This window comes from Barbus barbus (genome assembly GCF_936440315.1).
Source record: "Barbus barbus genome assembly, chromosome: 7".
NCBI lineage: Eukaryota > Metazoa > Chordata > Actinopteri > Cypriniformes > Cyprinidae > Barbus > Barbus barbus.
Window position 1 is genome coordinate 4,695,851 of NC_136735.1, and position 20,057 is coordinate 4,715,907.

Sequence of the window (20,057 nt, forward strand, 5' to 3'; positions counted from 1 at the left end):
TACCAGAGGATGTGAAAAGCAAGGAATCCAATGCAGATTAATGCAGTGATACTGTACAGTATGACACTATAATTAGACAATATATTATAAATGTATTTAACAGGTTAAAGGGGTCATCAGATGCAAAACTTGGATTAAGGAAGATCGAACGATCTGTGTCTCAATGTCTCAACCGGCACGGCCCGCGAGTGCCCCCCCTTGGCGCTGGCCCTGATGCATGGATGTGTGTGTGTGTACAAGCATCCACAGGTCCAAGGCCTTTATGTTTGCAAGCACAACATGCACTGAACACTAGTTGTTTCTCTTACTTTCATTCTTCCCCATTAATTTTCAATGGCCGGTGTCCTGACATTTTATCCTTTCCATCAGATTTTCCTACCGGGGTTTACTGCGCATGCGCACATCAATATTTCGTCCTTTTTCTCACGCTGAACAACAATATTTAATGCATCTGCATTACTGTAAGGGGTAGGTTTAGGGTTGGGGTATGTGTAGACGTTAATAAAACACAAGGTAGAAAAAAAGGTAGAAAATCGGAAAGGTAGAAAAAAAGAATTATTGATGGTTTCCGGTAGCTGTATCCCTTCTAGCCACAACACAGAAAATATAACACATAATTACTGTATATACACTACTGTAAGGAAGGTTTATGGTTGTGGTAGGTGTAAGGCAAGGCAAGTTTATTTATATAGCACATTTCATACACAGTGGTAATTCAAAGTGCTTTACATAAAAGAAAGTGAAATAGACATTAAAATCAATAAATACATGGAAATAAAAATAATAAAAACAAGGAATTTTAAAATGATATAGAAAATGATTTTAAATAAATTTAAAGAAAATGATTATACATAAAATGTATTGCAGTAAATTCGGACATATAGCACAGTGCTCATTCAACAAATGCACAGTTAAACAGATGAGTTTTGAGTCTTGATTTAAATGTGGCTAATGTTTTAGCACATCTGATCTCTTCTGGAAGCTGGTTCCAACTGTGGGCCGCATAATAGCTAAAAGCAGACTCTAAATTTTAACCAAAGTATGTTATAGACTTCTCATTAAGACCCTAAAGAATCATATCAACTTGTGGAAAATGGGCATCCGATGACCCCTTTAATTGTGCACTATAATAAGGAGTAGATTGATTAAGTGAGAAATGCCAAAAAGCGAAGTGACAGAGAGATACCTCTTAGGATTGCTTAACATGCATCTGAGATCAAAATGTTTTCTGCTTTCATTTTTAAAGACAGTTCTTTCATTTATTATTTCAGCTTTCAGCTTTTGTTTGCCTGAAAATATTTTCCTCTGGAGGTTCCTTGATGCACATACTGTCTGTGAATTCTTTGAAGAATGGGGCAACAAGGTTTCAGATCTAGTGTTTGAGAGGAAAAAGAAATGAGAAAGTTTGTTATGCCACTAATAACAGATGTTTCTAGAGAAATTGTAGGTTCTTAATAAAGAGAGTACTTCATTGTACAGTTTTGTTTTTGAATTTCTTTTTTTGGATTATTTCTGTAAAAGTAAAACCTTTATAGCATGCAACCTCCATCATAATTCAGTTAATCATCCAATTTCTGATAAAAAAAATTAAAAAATAAAACCAGATTAAATACTGCAAAGTTTTCCAGCCCAGACTGATCAATAGAAGAGCGGCAGCTTTACCAAAGGTTGCATTTGCACAACAGGTTTTTGTAGGTCATTTACGGGAAATCTCCTCGCTGTGAACTCTGTTCTTTACCACAAACAGCTCCAAAAGATTCAGTGTATCTGATCAAAGCAACCTGTTTGACAGTGACTCAAGTTCTGTCAATTTAAAACCCCTTCGGATCAAAAGCAATAACATACACACTAACGGACGACAACAGTTCATTCTACTGCAGTTACTTCAGCGTACACTTTAAACTAGGGAAGATTATCATTGAGTATCAGCATTTTTACCGTACATCAGAAGAAGAAGAAGAAAAAAAAAATGTCTTGAAAGTTATTCAAACAATAACATTCATGTTCTAGTTCTGGAGCGGTCTCCACCACTGACTGAGAATGATTTTAAACCTTAATTATCATAGTTTTAAACCTTTATTGTTATTATTCTTAGTGTGATTTAGAGTGCTGTTCATTGAAGATCTGCCTCTTCTGCCAGATTTAAAGAACTATAAACCGTTTTAAATGAAAATAGTAAAGGAATATAGAAAATAAATGATAAATACTTGAAGATTATTTCCTTAGAGACAGTATATTGAACCTGCTTTGGCTTAATCAGTTCTAATCAGTTCAGATGGGAAGTTTTGGCGGGCGTGAGTTCAGGTAAAAGTGCACTAGACTCCAGTCTGCACAAACATGAACACAAACAGACAAAGATGGACGTGAAGCTGCTGTTTCTGACTGTTGTTCTTCTGATCTCACCGCTCCTCACATTATCTGACCACCTGTGAGTATCAAACATACAGTTTTTATTAATAGGTCATTAATACATTTATGTTTATTAATAGTTGAGGTCAGGGCTACTAGCTTAATACCTAAGTTTGGTTCAGTCACACAAATGTCTGTTTTGTATGGCAGTGGTTTTGTATGCTGTTTTTATGCTGGGGCATGTTGTCACGTGTTTTATTTATTTGTATTAATATGTCATTTTAATGCAATGAAATAAGTAACATTTCTTGGCCAAAACATGTTTGTTTGATTGTCACCTTTTGCATATCTGCAATTTTCATGAAGTGTTTATAAAATTAGATATTTTATAAATTGCAGATTCCACTGTGACAACTTACGCCATATACTGTGGCAGCTCTGTGCTATGGCTTTGGGGCATGTTGTCACAGTCAACATGTGTTCAATGTATATTCTTTCAAAAGTAAATCTACCATGCATGCAGTACATTTTATTTTTCAGGAGTTCTAGCTTTTTCATTTGATCTCCTGTTCTATCAGATATGTTCTGTCAGCTCCCAATTTGCTGAGGGTGGGTTCCTCAGAGAACGTGTTTGTGGAGGCTCAGGATTACTTTGGAGGAAACCTGAATGTGAGGATCATAGTAAAGAACCACCCGAAGAAGAACCTGGAGATACTGTCTAAGTCAGTGACACTGACTGCAGACAACAATTTCCAGATCCTTACAGATATAAAGGTGATGCAACTTTGACTTTGTTTTTACAGTATGTAAGCACACAGTCATGGCCAAAAATATTGGCACCCCTGGTAAATATGATCAAAGAAGGCTGTGAAAATTAATCTGCATTGTTAATCCTTTTGATCTTTTATCTAAAAATAATCCCAAAAATCGAACCTTTCATTGGATAAAAAGAATTTAAAATGGGGGGAAACATCATTATGAAATAAAAGTTTTTTTCTCAAATACACGTTGGATACAATTAACGGCACCCTTTTATTCAATACTTTTCGAAACCTCCATTTGCCAGTTTAACAGCTCTAAATTGTCTCCTACAATGCCTGATGAGGTTAGAGATAATTTCTTTGATGATATTTACCAAGGGTGCCAATATTTTTGGCCATGACTCTATGTGTGTGATCCTTCAGACGGCAAAATTCATATTTGTACAATCTGAAAATGTATTTATAATTAGTTTGTTTTTATGCATGTTGTAGTTCTTTCATTGTTTACTGTTGTTCAGATTCCAAGTGATAGGGACTATTTCTCTGACGATCCTCTGGAGAAGCAGTATGTGTATCTACAAGCTCAGTTTCCATCCACCACTCTGGAGAAAGTAGTCATGCTCTCATTCCAGTCTGGATATATATTTGTACAAACAGACAAGCCCATCTACACCCCTGCTAGCAGAGGTAAGAAATGTATCAAAGCTTTGACATTAGATGTCTCCTATGAATGTCATGATACAAAGCACACAAAGTGTTCCAGCAAAAAATAAAAAAATAATAATAAATCACAAATTATCCTTTCTGCAGTTCAGTACAGGATCTTCTCGTTGACATCTGGTCTGAAACCATTTGAACATGCTGGAATATCAGTAGAAATCATGGTACTCTCAAAAACTTTCCTAAAAACAGTTATTGAGAATTAGTTATGTGATGACTGAACATATTGTAATGAATTAAAAAGCATATACAATTATTAATAATAAGTATTTTTTCTTGAAGGATCCTCAAGGTATCACAACTGTGAGAGAAACCATATTTCCACAGCATGGAATTAGATCAGGAATCTATGCCGTACCTCAGCCTGCCAGGTGAGTTAATGTTGCAAACAGAGACCTGATGTAACAAGACAAGTTAATTGAATAGGTTATCACTCAATCTGTAGAGAGGAAAAGGACATTCATTTGCAGGTCTTTTTTGATGTGATTGATGTGCTTGTATTTGTAGCCCTGGGATCTGGAAGGTGGTCACAAGATTCACAAACATACCACAAAAGAATTACACTGCTGACTTTGAAGTCAAAGAATATGGTACGAGTTTTATATGTAGCCTATTCAGTTTTTGCTGCATAACAAATTAAATACTGCATATAACCAGTTGTGCCAAAAATCTAAGACCACTTCTCAAATTGCAACTATTTTGCAGGTTTTTTTAATTAATTAATTAATTTATTTATTTATTTTTTAAATTTTGATAAAACATCAACATATGAAAATTTTGCATTGTGTTTTCATTATTATGTTTTTGTTTTTTATAGTGCTTCCCACTTATGAGGTCACATTATCACCCAGTCAGTCATTCTTCTGTGTGAAAGATGTTAGTCTGACAGTTAACATTGAAGCAAGGTAAGGCAATTATGGGTAACACTTTATTTTACGCTTACATCTATTAGTTGCTTATTAGCATGAATATTACTAGAATATTAGCCATGTATCAGTGCTAATTAAGCACATATTAATGCCTTATTCTACATGGCCTTGTTGTACGTCCCAAATCCTACAATACCTAAACTTAACAACTACCTTACTAACTATTAATAAGCAGCAAATTAAGAATGTATTGAGGGAAAAGTCGTAGTTAATAGTTAACAAGTGTTACCTATTCTAAAGTGTGACCTAATTATGTTTTGTCACTCTGTTTCAGTATACTTTATACTGTTTCAATATCTGTTTCATTTCATATTTTCCTTACATTTGATGTGTTTACTTAGGGATAAAGCTGTGTACTTAATTAATTTTAAGTTAATTAAAAAAGCATATAATAAATACTCTTATACTCTTCAAGATGGTGCCGCAAATGACAGTCAGGACACTGAGCTCCGCAATTTTTTGTTTGTTCTGTGTTTTGTCATTCTTCTTTAAGATTTACCAGAGACAAACCACTTAACATTAAGCAACACATCCCAGACAATATTTTTTTGGCTTTTGATTATTTGGACATTTTGTTGGACATTCTAGTCAGAGGTATGGTGTTGTTCAAACATGCATACAGACGCAGAGGAGGCAAACGTGCCAGCGCGCTGGTTAAGCGAGCGATCGGCTTTAGAACTGCACTCGTGAGCATTCATATTCCAAATGTCCATTACCTTCTTAACAAAACGGACTTCTTCTGCTCACTTGCATCAACAAGGAATTTTTAAACTCTGCTGCTTTGTGTTTCATGGAAACCTAGCTGAGTGAAACCATTCCGGACAGCGTGCTTCATCTGCCAGGCTTCCAGCTGTTCAGAGTGAATCATATTGCAGAGTTAATGGGGAAAATGAGAGGTGATGGATTGTATTTCTGCATCAATTAAAGTTGGTGTTCAGATGTAACAACGCTGAACAAGATATGCTGTCCTAATTTAGATGTGCTCTTCATAAACTGTAAACCTTTCTACTTGCCACGGAAGATTTCCTCTTTCATTCTCGTGAATGTGTACGTTCCTCTAGACGCATGCGTGAGCGCCATGATGCAACAACTGGCTGAACAAATAACTGAAATGGAGCAAAGGTACCCAGACTCTATTTTAATAATTATTGGAGATTTTAACAAAGCGAATCTCTCCCATGAACTGCCACAATGCAAACAGCACATTGCATGTCCCACCAGGGACAGTAACATCACTGTTATACCACAATAAAAGATGCATGTCACTCTGTCCCAGGGGAAGCTTTGGGGCTCTCTGATCATTATCTGGTTCATCTTATACCAACCCACAGGTAGAAACTGAAATCGGCTAAACCTGTATTAAGAACTGTTAAAAGATGGACTGATGAATCCAAGCGAGATCAGAGTGGCTATAAAGAACTACTCTGAAAAGCTGAAAAAAAGTGTCAGTTCTTTTCTGAAGTAGTGTTAATTTTGTCAGCTATTTACAATTTTAGTCTTAGTCTTAGTCCTGTGTTAAATGTTCTTGTTAGTTTTTATCATATTTAGTCAACCTTATCCTATTTAGTTGTAGTCAAGTTATAGTTGACTAAGGCCTGGTTTCACAGACAGGGCTTAGACTAAGCCAGGATTAGACCATAGTTCAATTAGGACATTTGAGTAGTTTTTATAAACATGCCTTATTAAAAACATTAATGGTGTGCATCTTGAGACAAAACAAAGGCACTGATATATTTAAAGATCAATCAATACAAGTTTCTTTCAGTTGATACAGCTCAGGCTTACATTTTAGTCTGGGACTAGGCTTAAGCCTTGTCTGTGAAACCGGGGATAAAAGTCTCCAAATTTTAGTCTTGTTTTAGTCAAAGAAAACTTGACATTTTAGCAATAAGATTAATATTATTATTAATTAACCGTACAGCAGTATTCATTTTGGCAGCCATTTTTAATGTAGTCTTAGTCTTATAAAATGAACATTTTAGTCAACCTTGTCCTGTTTTTGTTTGGTCAAGTTTAAGTCAATTGAATGTATGAGCATTTTAGTAAGGTTTTAGTCAAATCTTAGTCACATTTTCGTCATGTATAATGGTTTAACTGATAAAAAAATATTTGTTCTCAAATTTATAATCTTAATGATTGTTGTCATTTGAGAAATTTACTTTTGCATTTCAGGTATTGCACTTTCACCAGTAAGCACAAATGAATAACATGTGGACTCATGGTGCATTTTACCTCATCTAGTGTACTGATTTATTATAGACATTTTACTATATAAATTAATACCAAAGACTTATGCAATCTATCTATCTACATTATGAAACAAACAAAAAAATATTATAACACTGAAATTTCAATAATTCCACTATAATTCCAAATTGCAATAGCCTATTAATCTATTAAAACAACAGCGGCTGAGTCAGTGCATTTATACAGCAACCATAATCGCTAACAATATAGAAATATATATAAAATATACCCTTGTAACAGCGAAGCTCAATTCGGGGATTTGAAGTTTTGATATCTGGTAACCGCACTCATGAAAGCTCGCGTGGTAGAGGTGTGTAGAGAAGTCTGCTATAACATTTTGTCTCCTTTTTTTGACGAAAATAGAGGTTTATGTTAAAGTTTTTATTTTTTAAATACATTTTAGTCTTGTCTTATTTTGTCAATGAAATTGCATGTTGATACAGTCATAGTTATCATTGACTGTCTAAAAGTCTGCGCTGACCAACTGGGCCCCATCTTCACACAGATCACACAGATCTTAACAGGTCACTGGAGCTGTGTGAAGTTCTGTTCTGCTTCAAACACTCCACCATCATTCCAATCCTCAAGAAACCCAAAATAATTGGACTTAATGACTATAGACCTATCGCTCTCACGCCTGTGGTCATAAAGTAATTTGAGACACTACCTGAAGGACATCGCTGGACCCTTGCTGGATCCTCTTCAATTTGCCTACAAAGCAAACAGGTCCGTCAAAGATGCAGTCAACGTGGGACTGCATTATATTCTGCAACATCTTGATAGACCTGGGGATAACGCTACGGTCTCATTTGTGGAATTCAGTTCGGCCTTCAATACAATCAACTGACACAGCTCTCTGTGTCCTCCCCAAACTGTCAATGGATCACCAACTTCCTGACAGAGAGGCAGCAGCTAGTGAGGCTTGGCAAACTCACATCCAAGACTCTCACCATGAGCACTGGTGCCACTCAGGGATGTGTTCGCTCCCCACTGCTCTTCTCCCTGTACACCAAGGACTGCACATCTAAAGACCCCTCTGTCAAGATCCTGAAATTTGCAGATGACACTACCATCATCTGCCTCATCCACAATGGAGACGAGTCTGCTTACAGACAGTAGGTTAAAGAGCTGGTTGTCTGGTGCAGTCAAAACAACCTGAAGCTCAACACACTCAAAACAGTGGAGATGATGAACTTCAGGAGAAATCCCCCTGCTCTACCCCAGCTCACCATCATGAACAGCACTGTAACAACAGTGGAGTCATTCAGGGACCTGGGCACCACCATCTCTCAGGACCTGAAGTGGGACATTCACATAGACTACATTGTTAAAAAGGCCCAGCGGAGGTTGTTTTTTCCATCGCCAGCTGAGGAAATTCAACCTGCCACAAGAGCTGCTGAAACAGTTCTACTCAGCCATCATTGAGTCTGTCCTGTGTTCATCCATAATGTTTGTTTTGGTTCAGCTACGAAATCAGACATCAAGAGACTACAGCGGACAGTCAGGACTGCTGAGAAGATTATCGGTGCCCCTCTGCCCAGCCTCTAATGTCTTTACATCTCTAGAGTGAGGAAAAGGGCTAAGAAAATCACCTTGGACCCCACTTTACCCAGCCCACTCTCTGTTCAAATTGTTGCCTTCCGGTCAGTGCTATAGAGCACTGACCACCAGAACAGCCAGGCACAAGAACAGTTTTTTCAGCAGGCTATTTTAAACCTGAAAAACTGATATATGCCAATTGCACGCTCCCTCAAAACTTGCGACAACTGTGGCATTGTGCTGTGTAATAAAACTGCACATTTTAGAGTGGCCTTTTATTGTGGCCAGCCTAAGGCACACTTGTGCAATAATCATGCTGTCTAATCAGCATCTTGATATGCCACACTTGTGAGGTGGATGGATTATCTCGGCAAAGGAGAAGTGTTCACTAACACAGATTTAGACAGATTTGTGAACAATATTTGAGAGAAATAATCCTTTTGTGTACAAAGAAAAAGTCTTAGATCTTTGAGTTCAGCTCATGAAAAATGGGGCAAAAACAAAGTGTTGAGCTTATAATTTTGTTCAGTGTACATCTGCACTATCATGTATGTTTGCACTATGTTTGTACTTTCCTCTGCAATGGAAGCTCCTGTCGTCAAGTCAAATTCCTTGTTTGTGTGTGTAAACATACTTGATAACAAAGTCCTTTCTGACTTCTGACTTAATCTGTTTTTAGGTACCTACATGGAAACAAAGTGAATGGGCATGCATTTGTGGTGTTTGGTGTGATGGAAGATGAGAGGAAAACAAGTATTCCTTCTTCTCTTCAAAGAGTTCAAGTGAGTTTCAAAGCTGAGCACAAATCTGAGCTAATGTATAAGTAAGTGATTTATACTGATATTAGCATTTGCATAAACCACAGATATCAGATGGAGAGGGTAATGCCAAACTAACAAAAGAGAAGATACTTCAGACCTTCCCAGACATCAGCCAACTGGTTGGACAATCAATTTACATTTCAGTCAGTGTTTTAACAGATACTGGTAAGATACTGCTGCACAGCAGAATGCAAGAGTCTCATGCTACTGCTACAATTAAATCCAATTACAATGTGTCCTATAAAAGCATAGCACATGGCGTGAGGTGCTAAAAACAAACTGCTAAATTATATATATATTAATATTGACCTTAAATATTATATTACAAGCTAATATTGTACGATGCTAGTCACATTTTGTATGTGTATTTCAGGCAGTGAAATGGTGGAAGCTCAAAGGAAAGGCATTCAGATCGTGACGTCACCGTACACCATCCACTTCAAAAGAACACCACAATTTTTCAAACCTGGAATGCCCTTCGACGTCTCGGTATAAAATTTGTCTATTCCTGCAAAAAATAATTAGCAGTCTGTATTCATAAAACAGTTGGTGAAAATACCCTAATTGAGCTGCTGTTTACACTAAGATTCAATGTATACTTTACTGTTTACTGTGGCCACAGAAGAGGAGTTGTCTTATACTTATGTTGCCTTCAAAGCCATCCTGGGAAGTTCATATTTACTAGTTGGGAAATCATAGTTATGATGTCAAGTCACTTTTAAGAGCAAGATGGCCATGTACCTTTTCAACAAAAAGTACAGCAAGGTTTTTTTTAACTCTTTCTGCAAAATGCTGAATACAGATTGCACATGGGTACTTATGCTTTATTCAATATACAAATGTGCAAATGTAATCATTAAATATTCTGTCTTAGTTGTACAAAACTGTAGTAGCCTGTAGTAGTAACTGTTATGCGTGCAGATTTACCATCAACTACATAATGCTGCACTATTGGTGCCATGTTTTCTCTTTCTCACACCGTATCTTGGAAAACCCATGTTTTTTCCCACTTGTACTTCTTTCTGGTGCAGTTTGTGTGCTTTCAACTACAAATATAATCTATCCAACATGATTTGATTTGAATGCATCACTAAATGACATTTAGAAAACGTTAATCAGGTTTAGTAAAACTTTCAAATACCTTTTTTATACCAAAAGATCACGGAAAAATGGTCATTTCTAAATTCTCCCTTTAAATGTATAATTTGATTCTGTTTTCATAGGTTTATATAACAGATCCTGACCAGATGCCAGCTGAAAATGTGGAAGTGGAGGTCAATCCTGGAGGGGTCAGAGGTCGAACGAGAGCCAATGGCATTGCGAAGACTACTGTCAACTCTCAGGAAGGATCTTCCACACTGGATATCACTGTAAGACCTGCTATCGGAACTGCACTGATTTACAGTCAGATTTATTACTGAATTAGTCAGTTTGGTGTCTATCAGGATTACTGGAAAAAAAGAGAAAATAATAATTTAAAAAAACAGCCTCTATTAGGTCTCTTAAACCAGCCTAATAATTATTGCTGGTCTTACGTGGTTAAAAGCAGACCTCCTAGCCTGGCCAATATGATCTGCTTTAAGCACCAGCTTAAGCTGTTTTAATCTATTGTTGTTGTAATTTTTGTTTGCTGTATTTCAGCATATATTACCATCAAATCAAGATTTAAAATCAGTTCACTTCCAGGTAGAAACAAAACAACCAAAACTAGATAACGACCAGCAAGCAGTGAAGAAGATGACGGCTCAGGCTTACAAGTCCAAAGGCAGCTCTAACAACTACCTGCACATCGGCATTGGGGCTGCAGAGCTTCAGATCGGTGATCAAATGAAAGTCGATCTGAACCTGGGAAGAAGTCCAGGGGTCAGAGATCAAGATTTCACCTACATGGTGCGTGACAGTCCTGTTATGGCCAAACTGAAATAAGCAATTATTAAAAGTGTTGTTTTTTTTGTTGTTGTTGTTTTTTTGTTTTTGTTTTTTATGGAAAGGAGAGTTATTGTTAATATTATTAATATTAGGGGCCACAATACATTTATTTAGTGTTACTGATTGTTCTATAATAATCTAAAAATGTAAATCATTAATTAAAAAAGGACATCCTGTGTTTTTCAAAACTACTGCTATTACTTTCAATTTTGCACTGTGTCTAAAAAGGCACAGCATTAATATCAAGAGAAAATATCTTCTATTTTTTTCCTCCCATTTTCAGATCTTGAGTAAAGGTCAGATTGTTCAAGTGGACAGGTTTAAGCGAAGTGGACAATCTCTAGTGACTCTATCTCTGCCTGTAACCAAAGACATGGTGCCGTCCTTCCGCTTTGTGGCTTATTATAATGTGGGCTCGTCTGAGGTGGTGTCTGATTCAGTATGGGTCGATGTGAAGGACACGTGCATGGGAACGGTGGGTCAAGCACATTTCATTTTTAATCTCAGAAATTCAGTTATGGTAATACATTGCCAGCACGATCAAATGTGTTCCTCTTGGTGTTTTTTGTGTTTGACAGCTGAAGGTTCAGGTGAAGGAGCCTCGACCTATCTATGAGCCAGGAGAAAGTTTCAACTTACAGATAACCGGAGATCCTGGAGCTAAAGTTGGGCTGGTAGTGGTGGATAAAGCTGTGCACGGACTGAACCAGAACAGACTGACTCAAACGAAGGTGAAGAATGTTCATCAGCATCTCAACGGCTTGTGAATGGCTTATAAATGGTATTTTTGCTGCTTTAGATCTGGGACATCATAGAGAAGAATGACATTGGCTGTACAGCAGGAGGAGGAAGGGACAGTATGGGGGTTTTCACTGATGCAGGTCTGATGTTTGAGTCCAACACTGCAGGAGGAACCAACACCAGAACAAGTATGTGTGTAGTTATTATATGAAATATATATTTCCCAATGTGTCACTGCAGAGTAAAAAATAATGGTAATTGTGAAGTCTATATACTTTTGATAGTCTCCAGATTGTTACTTCAGTCTTCTTGAACTTAAAGTAAGAAATGTCTTAACCTGCTCTTTAAACATCATGTAGTGCCTGAGTGTCTCGTACCTTTAAAGAGAAGAAGAAGAGCGAGTCTTCAGCGAGTCACAACTATACTGGGTGAGGAGCTTTTCTTTTTATTTGACAGACTGTGAAAGGAAATTATTTGGAGAGAGAAGATAATTGAATGGCTCCAGGGCTTGTTCTTCAGCCGTTCTTCTCCATCTGTCCTCATTGTTCTACACTATCGTTGTTTCAGCTGGTCAGTACTCAGGTGACCTGAGGAAGTGCTGTGTGGATGGCATGAGGGATAATAAACTTGGCTACACATGTGATCGGCGAGCCACGTACATCGTCGACGGAGATGATTGTGCCCAGGCCTTCCTGCACTGCTGCCATGATGTGGAGGCTCGTAATATGGAGGCTGGCGAGGAAGAGATGATTCTGGCTCGCAGTATGTATCTTAAAATCATTCAATCATTCCTGTGAATTCTTGGCTCAAGACAATTTGAATGCACACCATGACATCATTTTCCATTATAAAAATTATTCTACCACTTCCTCTGTACTTGCGTTCTTGAGTATTGGAATTGAACTTCGATGGTAAAGCAAGAACATAAGAACGCAAGATCGCATAAGAACGCATATTGAGAAACGGCCAATGTGAGGCTGTATCTCTGCAACGCTTTAGCATATCCTGACCAAACTTGGTGTTTGTTATGACAACCATGATCTGAGGTCACGAGTTCCAGTACAGTGCCACCTTGTGGTCAGGAGACATGACTATTTTTGCTTAGAATTTCTGAACGGTTTGGCCAAAAATCACAACACTTGTCTCTTTACTTGTCTTTTTACTCTGTTTTTCAGAGTAGCATGCCAAGTTGAATGGTTGAATGGTTTCCCAATGACCTGCCATTTTGGACATCGACCATGTTGAATTTTGAAAAAAAAAAAAAAAAAACGTATATATTTATTTTATGCACTGGCATATCATTACGAATCTTAGAATGTGTCTTTGGCACCATGCCCTGAAGTTACTCAAAAAGTTTCTTCTTATGATGCTAATAACTTTGATTAATTTTGCTTATTGTCATAAGACTTGTCTTACTTAGATAAGATTCATCGGATCATTTTAGCAAGAATTGCTTAAATGTGTTTGCCCAAAAGTAAAATATGTGACAGTGAAATGGATGTAGTGGATATTGGATGCAATGAGAATATAATAGATAATATGATTTCTATTATGTGTTATTAAATATCTCTCTTTTAAGTATTTATTTAATTCAAAATTAAAATTTTAAAAAAGTTAACCTAGTTGTCTCCAGACAACATGCCAAAGAAAGACCATCCAAACATTATATTTCAAGATGTTCTTTTTGATTTAAAAAATGAGCACATAAATCAAATCTTAATGTATACAATAAAGAGTTCACAGATTTCCTAAAGTAACACTCAAGTATTGTTGATGGATGATTAAATCAACAAGCTCAACATCCATATGAATCACTTGACTGACGTTTCAGTGGAATTTCTGTATTCTTCTTCTTAATATGCTAAAAAGGAAAGAAAATGAAAAAAATAAATAAGTGAATAACACAGAGTTGTTTGAGTTCATTACAAACAGATCAGGAGAACTACTGTCCTTGTTCCTAATTTTTCACCATATTTTTGGTTATTCTGGACAGGTGAGGATAGCGACGATTATGAGAGTTTTGATGACATCACATCACGTACACAGTTCCCTGAGAGCTGGCTTTGGGCAGAGGAAATACTTCCAGTCTGCCCGGATGAAAAAAAGTTATGGTGAGTATGAGACAAACATTGTATTTAGAGCCGAGTTAAACTGATTTTCAAACAGCAGAAGTGACTGGACGTGATTTTTAAATACTAGCTAATGTTCTCAAAAGTGAAGTAAATGTGCATGAGATTGCATTAAAAAAAACAAATGCTTATTGTGTATAAAATGTTCTTGTGTTTTCACTCCTGTCCAAACTTTTGTTCATGCTGGCAGGTTATACTTTTTAGAATTTGATATATATACAAATATAGTGTGGTTACACTTTACTTGAAGGGGTGTGCATAAGACATGACATGACACCTTCATAATCATGACATGACACTTGTCATGAATATGAAGGTATTTTATGCATGTTTATGACAACTTTCATTAAGTGTCATATGCTCATTTATGTAATTTTTAATGCAAAGATGACATTGTTTGAGATGTATTTGTTATGGGCTAGGGTTAGGGGTAAGGGTAGGGGTAGGGTTAGGTCAAATTATGTTATATTTGCATAAAAAATGACATAACTGAGTGAATGACACTTAATGACAGTCGTCATAAACATGCATAACACCATATGAAAGTGTCATGTCAGTCTTATGCACACATGCACACCTCTTCTTGTTGCGTAAATTAATTTTCTATGTTGTTATTTTCTCCTGTCTCAGTGGAACAACGTCAGTCACAAGAGACAAAATCTACCTAAAAGAATCAATCACTACCTGGCAAATCTTTGCTGTCAGTGTGTCAAAAACTCACGGTATTTATGTTCGGACTTACATATCGGATTCACCTTTTTTTTAGACCTTCAGCATTATGCTAAAGTCTTTTTCTCCAAAGGCATCTGTGTGGCGGATCCATATGAGATGATCGTTTATAAGAGGTTCTTCATTGACCTGAAGGTACCGTACTCAGCTATTCGCAACGAACAACTGCAAATCAGGGCCATCCTTCACAACTACACCAAGAAGAAAATTAGGGTAAAACAATCAAACAGTCATTTTTTTCTTAATAATCACCTAATACGGTGTCAGATATCTTGTCAGGATAAATGTGCCAATAATCCACATTAAAGCTGTTTTAACCATACACTGTACAAGTTTACAGGTGTATGATTGTTTGCCAGTACAGTGAGCACTTTTGTGGTTGATCAAGTCACAAAATTTTACAAAATGTGAGTTTTTTTGAGATTTGCAATTAGGCTACCTGTTGGTCTCAATCAGACACGGCTGGAGTTCAAGGAGACAGAACATATTTGCAGCTCTGCCAGCAAAAAAGGCACCTACCAAACTGAAGTGGAGGTCGAGTCCATGTCCTCCAGGTCAGTGCCGCATGTGATTATTCCCTTGGAGTTGGGAAATCACTGGATTGAGGTGAAGGCAGCAGCGTATGACTCTGTCTACAGTGATGGAGTGAGGAAGATCCTGAAGGTGGTGGTGAGTATAAAATTTCTGCCCACTGATAAAATAACAGAATCTTACACATTCATAACAACAGCAAAATTCTACTTCACGCACACACACACACACACACACATGTTAGTTTTTGTGGTTTATGGGGACTCTCCATAGGCGTAATGGTTTTTATACTGAACAAACTGTGTGTGCTATTGCCCTACACCAACCCTACACCTAAACTTAGCCCTCACAGGAGACTTTGTGCATTTTTAGATTTTCAAAAAACACCATTTAGAATGTTTTTTAAGACTTTTGAATTACGGGGACATAGGCAGTGTCCTCATAAACCACCTTCATATTGTAATACCTCTGTCATACCCATGTCATTATACACATTTGTGTCCTCATAAACCACATAAACATGCACACACACACACACACATATATATATATATATATATATATACATACATATTATCCCCTTATATATTACTTTATATAAATTTTTAAGAAGAAAAAGAAGAAGAAAGGCCAAAAAGGTCCCATCACAAACAAGTGGATCAAAAAGTATTCTGAATTCACTTTTAAGGTATAGAAAAAAAAATATGGAGTGCTAAGTGTGACCTGCCTAATTTTGTGGGCAAAAATAGTTAATAATTTTGAGGCATGAAATCTTCATAGAAAGACCAAATACCAGTTGCACTATGTCTGCCAACATGTAAAGTCGTCACATCATTTTATTCACAAAAATCTAAACCACAAATTTATTTAGTAAAATTTTATTTTAACCTCAGGTTGCCTTTTTAAGAACTGGCCAGGGACAACAAATTAGCATACAATGCTGACCTTGTCAAATAACTTACTAAAAAAAGTTGATTCGATTTTGTACATAATGTTGAATGGACTTTTTTGTGGATAACATACAAATGTTAATTTGCATGCTAATTTACAAAATCACACACAAAAAACACACAAAATCAAAATCACACACAGACCCCCCCCCCCCCCACCCCACACACACACACATTAAATTATTATTATTAATTATTATATATATACAGTGCCTATAAAACGTTGTCATACCCCTTCATTTTTTTCCCCTTTTTTAATGTTGCTGCCTTATGTTAAACTGCTTTAATTTCCCTTTTTTCCACATAAAACTATACTCTTTACAACATAATGGCAAAGCAAAAAACAGGTTTTTAACATATTTGCAGATTTATTAAAAATAAAAAACTTAAATGATTTCATTGCATAAGTAATCATACCCTTATCTGGGACAGTTGAAATTTAGCTCTGGAGCATTCATATTGCTTGAAGATGTTACTGCACTTCGAGTTAAGTTATCCTTCGGCAAATTCAATTGAATGGGTAGGATTTGGAAAGGCACACATGTCTTAATAAAAGGTCTAACAGCTGAAAAAGCATATCAGAGCAAAAACCAAGCCCTGAGGTCAAACAAACTGCCTGTATAGCTCAGAGAAAGGATTGCATCAAACCACACATCTGGGGAAGAGTTCAGAAAAAAAAAATATGCTGCATTGAAGTTTCACAGAAGCACGTAGTCTGTTCCAAACTTCTCCAAAGGAAGAAGTTTGGGACAACCAGGACTCTTCCTATCCCTTACCAAAAGTAGTATACTAAGAGTTTATTTTCTTAAAATAAATAAAGTTCAAGTATATTTTTAAGTACTATTAAGAGTTTTGAACGACATCTTGCTATCTGTCGACTCAGGAGACTCTGTCATTTTAATGCTCTTAGACTTGAGTGCAGCATTTGATACTGTTGATCATGCCATTATCACGTCTTGAACATTATGTGGGCATCCGTGGAAGTGCCCTCAGTTGGTTTAAATCTTTTCTTACTGACAGGACCTTTTAAGTTGGCATTGGTGGCTCTGTCTCTTCCATAGATCCTCTTGCTTGCGGTGTTCCACAAGGATCCATTTTGTCCCCAACTCTGTTTTCATTATATATATATTACCTCTAGGTTCGATTCTTAGAATGCATGGAGTGTCTTTTCACTTGTATGCAGATGACACTCAAATTGATCTGCCTTTTAAGCACACTGACAAGAAAGGCTTGCTTGCTGAATACATCAGGCTGGTCCACAAACAGTTACTCTCTAACTCAGCCCCGAACACGACTAAAGTCAAGAGAGGATCATGCGTTCGCCGTTGTTGGACCTAGGCTCTGGAATAGTCTTCCTTATTATCTGAGATCCCTGTCCTCTGTACATGAGTTTAAATCAAAGTTAAAGTCTTATCTTCAGGCTAGAGCATTTAGCAATTCTTAATTATTTTTTATGTTTATTATGATTTACTGCTTTCTATCTTTTTTTTATCTTGTATCTTAGATTTTATATTTATACAGTGGTCAACTCCTGTTGTATTTGTGCTATATAAATAAATAAATGAATGAATGAATGAATGAATGAATGAATGAATGAATGTACAGTATATAACAATGTAGAAAATTACCACTTTTTGACCAAAGCATGCATGCCTAGTTCTGAACATCCATTCTTGATGGGATTTTTTGTTTTTCAATGTACATTTGGTGATAATTTATGAAGTATTTAAACACAGTGTTTTGTTTTGGTTTGGATAAACTGCTGAAAATCTTGACAACCATTCATTTACCATCATTATAGAAGCTGTATTTCATTATATAATTGAAATACACTAATCAAATATCTCTGTTTCAGTCCGAGGGTGTGCTCACTAAGGTACAAGAGGCAAATGTTGAGCTCAATCCTGCTAAAATGGGTAAGAGTTTTGAGTAAAAGAGTTTCCCCTACAGAATATCCAAAAACAACCTATACAAACCAAATCAACCTGAACCTGTGCGACAGGTGGAGTACAACAGTTGTCTTTGAGGAGCAACAAACCAGACTCTCAGGTTCCCAACACACCCGCTAACACGTACATCAGGGTGACAAGTAAGGAGAAATCACTACAGTCATTTATTCTGTTTGTCCATTCATTTATCCAGTCCTGACTGCTGTTTGTTACTCAAGGTCAGGAGTTCAGCAAGTTGATCGAGCAGGCCATCAGTGGAGACTTCATGGGGAAGTTTATTGTTCAGCCTCGTGGTAATGGAGAGGAGAACATGATCCATATGACTCTACCTGTCATTGCTGCTCATTATCTAGACAGCACAAAACAATGGGAGACTGTTGGCATGGAGAGGCGTAATGAAGCCATTAACCATATCAGAACAGGTCAGCTGATTCCTCAGAAACACAATATTCTCTGTTATAATGTTGATGGGACAAATGGTATAAAGCCATGTTTACTGTTTTGTTCTTGTCAAGGTTATGACCGACAGCTAACTTTCCGTAAACCAGATGGTTCCTTTGCTGCCTTGATGAGCACGCCTAGCAGCACATGGTGAAAGATCATTCTAAAGAGATGCGGTCACATTAGCAAAATTTTGTGGGCAAAAAAAAAGTTATGTATGTCTTAGACAGGGTAGGCACCTATTTGAATTTAACATGAATGAAAACTAAGGACAGACTTAAAGTCCCTATGAAATCAAAATTAAAGTTTTTTTGGGTGTTAGTATCAATATGTTAGTCTTATAAGCCAGTGTGCTCCAAAACATTGACAAACACAGCAAAAAATATATTTTTTCAAATATATTTCAAAATATACAAAAAAAATGGCCAAAAAAATATTTGTTAAAATTAATTTCAAAATATATTTACGTACATATATTTTCTACTAATATATTTTTGGCTAAAAATATATTTGCTAAATATATATTTATGTAAATATATTTTAGCAAATATATTTCCGGCCACATATAAATATATTTTTAAAAAGCATTTAAAAAATATATTTTGACCACTGTATATTTCAGTCCAAAAAATAGATTTTCTTGCCACAGTAAAATACATTTAGAAATATATTTTGGTATATGATGGTTAAAATAAATATATTTACTATTTCAAAAATATATTTAATTGAGCTTCACTGTTTGCAACATATATTTAGCATATATTTCAAATATATTTTGGCCACAAAAAATATATTTCTTTGCCATATTCGGATTTAGTAGATATAAGCATTCAGAGCTTGCAGTTTGTCACTTCCGCCGAAATGGATCAACTATTTTTTGACGAGACTATGTACTTCAGCTTCTCATCAAATCTTCTGACCAATCAAATGCTCTCTAGAATCCGAAGCGCCCACCCCCTACACTATAAATAGACGCTGAAGCTGAGATCGGTCACTTGTTCACAGTGTAGTGTACAATGTAGGCGATAGGGAACGATTCAGACAGTATAAATATGCTTTCGATTGGGACAAATGAGGTCTGGTTTCACGTTATGTCACGCGAACCGTGGCAGTGTGCACAGTCTTATCCGGACTTTGGCTCCGGTCCAGAGACACGATCGTATCATATGCATGAGTCGGTATATATTAAACATTTTTAAAACTACACAGCCTCAGCATGACTATGATCAGTATTTTGTTTTACTAAGAGTTTCATGTTGAATCTTAGGGGACAATCTATTAGACTGTGGCTG

At 36.5% G+C, this 20,057-nt stretch overlaps 1 protein-coding gene across 2 annotated transcripts in view; it reads left to right on the top strand.

Annotated features, from left to right (window-relative positions):
* Positions 1–2,277: 2,277 nt before the first annotated feature.
* The window catches only part of LOC306872966 (complement C3-like), a 30,757-nt gene continuing 12,977 nt past the window's right edge, over positions 2,278–20,057 (top strand). For both annotated transcript variants that reach the window (XM_079421938.1, XM_079421939.1), the window contains exons 1-25: positions 2,278–2,428; positions 2,928–3,123; positions 3,629–3,797; positions 3,921–3,994; positions 4,113–4,201; positions 4,338–4,420; positions 4,648–4,735; positions 9,225–9,327; positions 9,411–9,531; positions 9,740–9,855; positions 10,590–10,736; positions 11,053–11,256; positions 11,579–11,770; positions 11,874–12,026; positions 12,095–12,224; positions 12,396–12,464; positions 12,604–12,798; positions 14,030–14,147; positions 14,796–14,887; positions 14,968–15,107; positions 15,351–15,563; positions 18,231–18,291; positions 18,378–18,464; positions 18,543–18,746; positions 18,840–18,915. In XM_079421938.1, the coding sequence (XP_079278064.1) occupies positions 2,358–2,428; positions 2,928–3,123; positions 3,629–3,797; positions 3,921–3,994; positions 4,113–4,201; positions 4,338–4,420; positions 4,648–4,735; positions 9,225–9,327; positions 9,411–9,531; positions 9,740–9,855; positions 10,590–10,736; positions 11,053–11,256; positions 11,579–11,770; positions 11,874–12,026; positions 12,095–12,224; positions 12,396–12,464; positions 12,604–12,798; positions 14,030–14,147; positions 14,796–14,887; positions 14,968–15,107; positions 15,351–15,563; positions 18,231–18,291; positions 18,378–18,464; positions 18,543–18,746; positions 18,840–18,915 (3,191 nt within the window). In that variant the 5' untranslated portion in view covers positions 2,278–2,357. The remainder of the gene's footprint in view (positions 2,429–2,927; positions 3,124–3,628; positions 3,798–3,920; positions 3,995–4,112; positions 4,202–4,337; positions 4,421–4,647; positions 4,736–9,224; positions 9,328–9,410; positions 9,532–9,739; positions 9,856–10,589; positions 10,737–11,052; positions 11,257–11,578; positions 11,771–11,873; positions 12,027–12,094; positions 12,225–12,395; positions 12,465–12,603; positions 12,799–14,029; positions 14,148–14,795; positions 14,888–14,967; positions 15,108–15,350; positions 15,564–18,230; positions 18,292–18,377; positions 18,465–18,542; positions 18,747–18,839; positions 18,916–20,057) is intronic.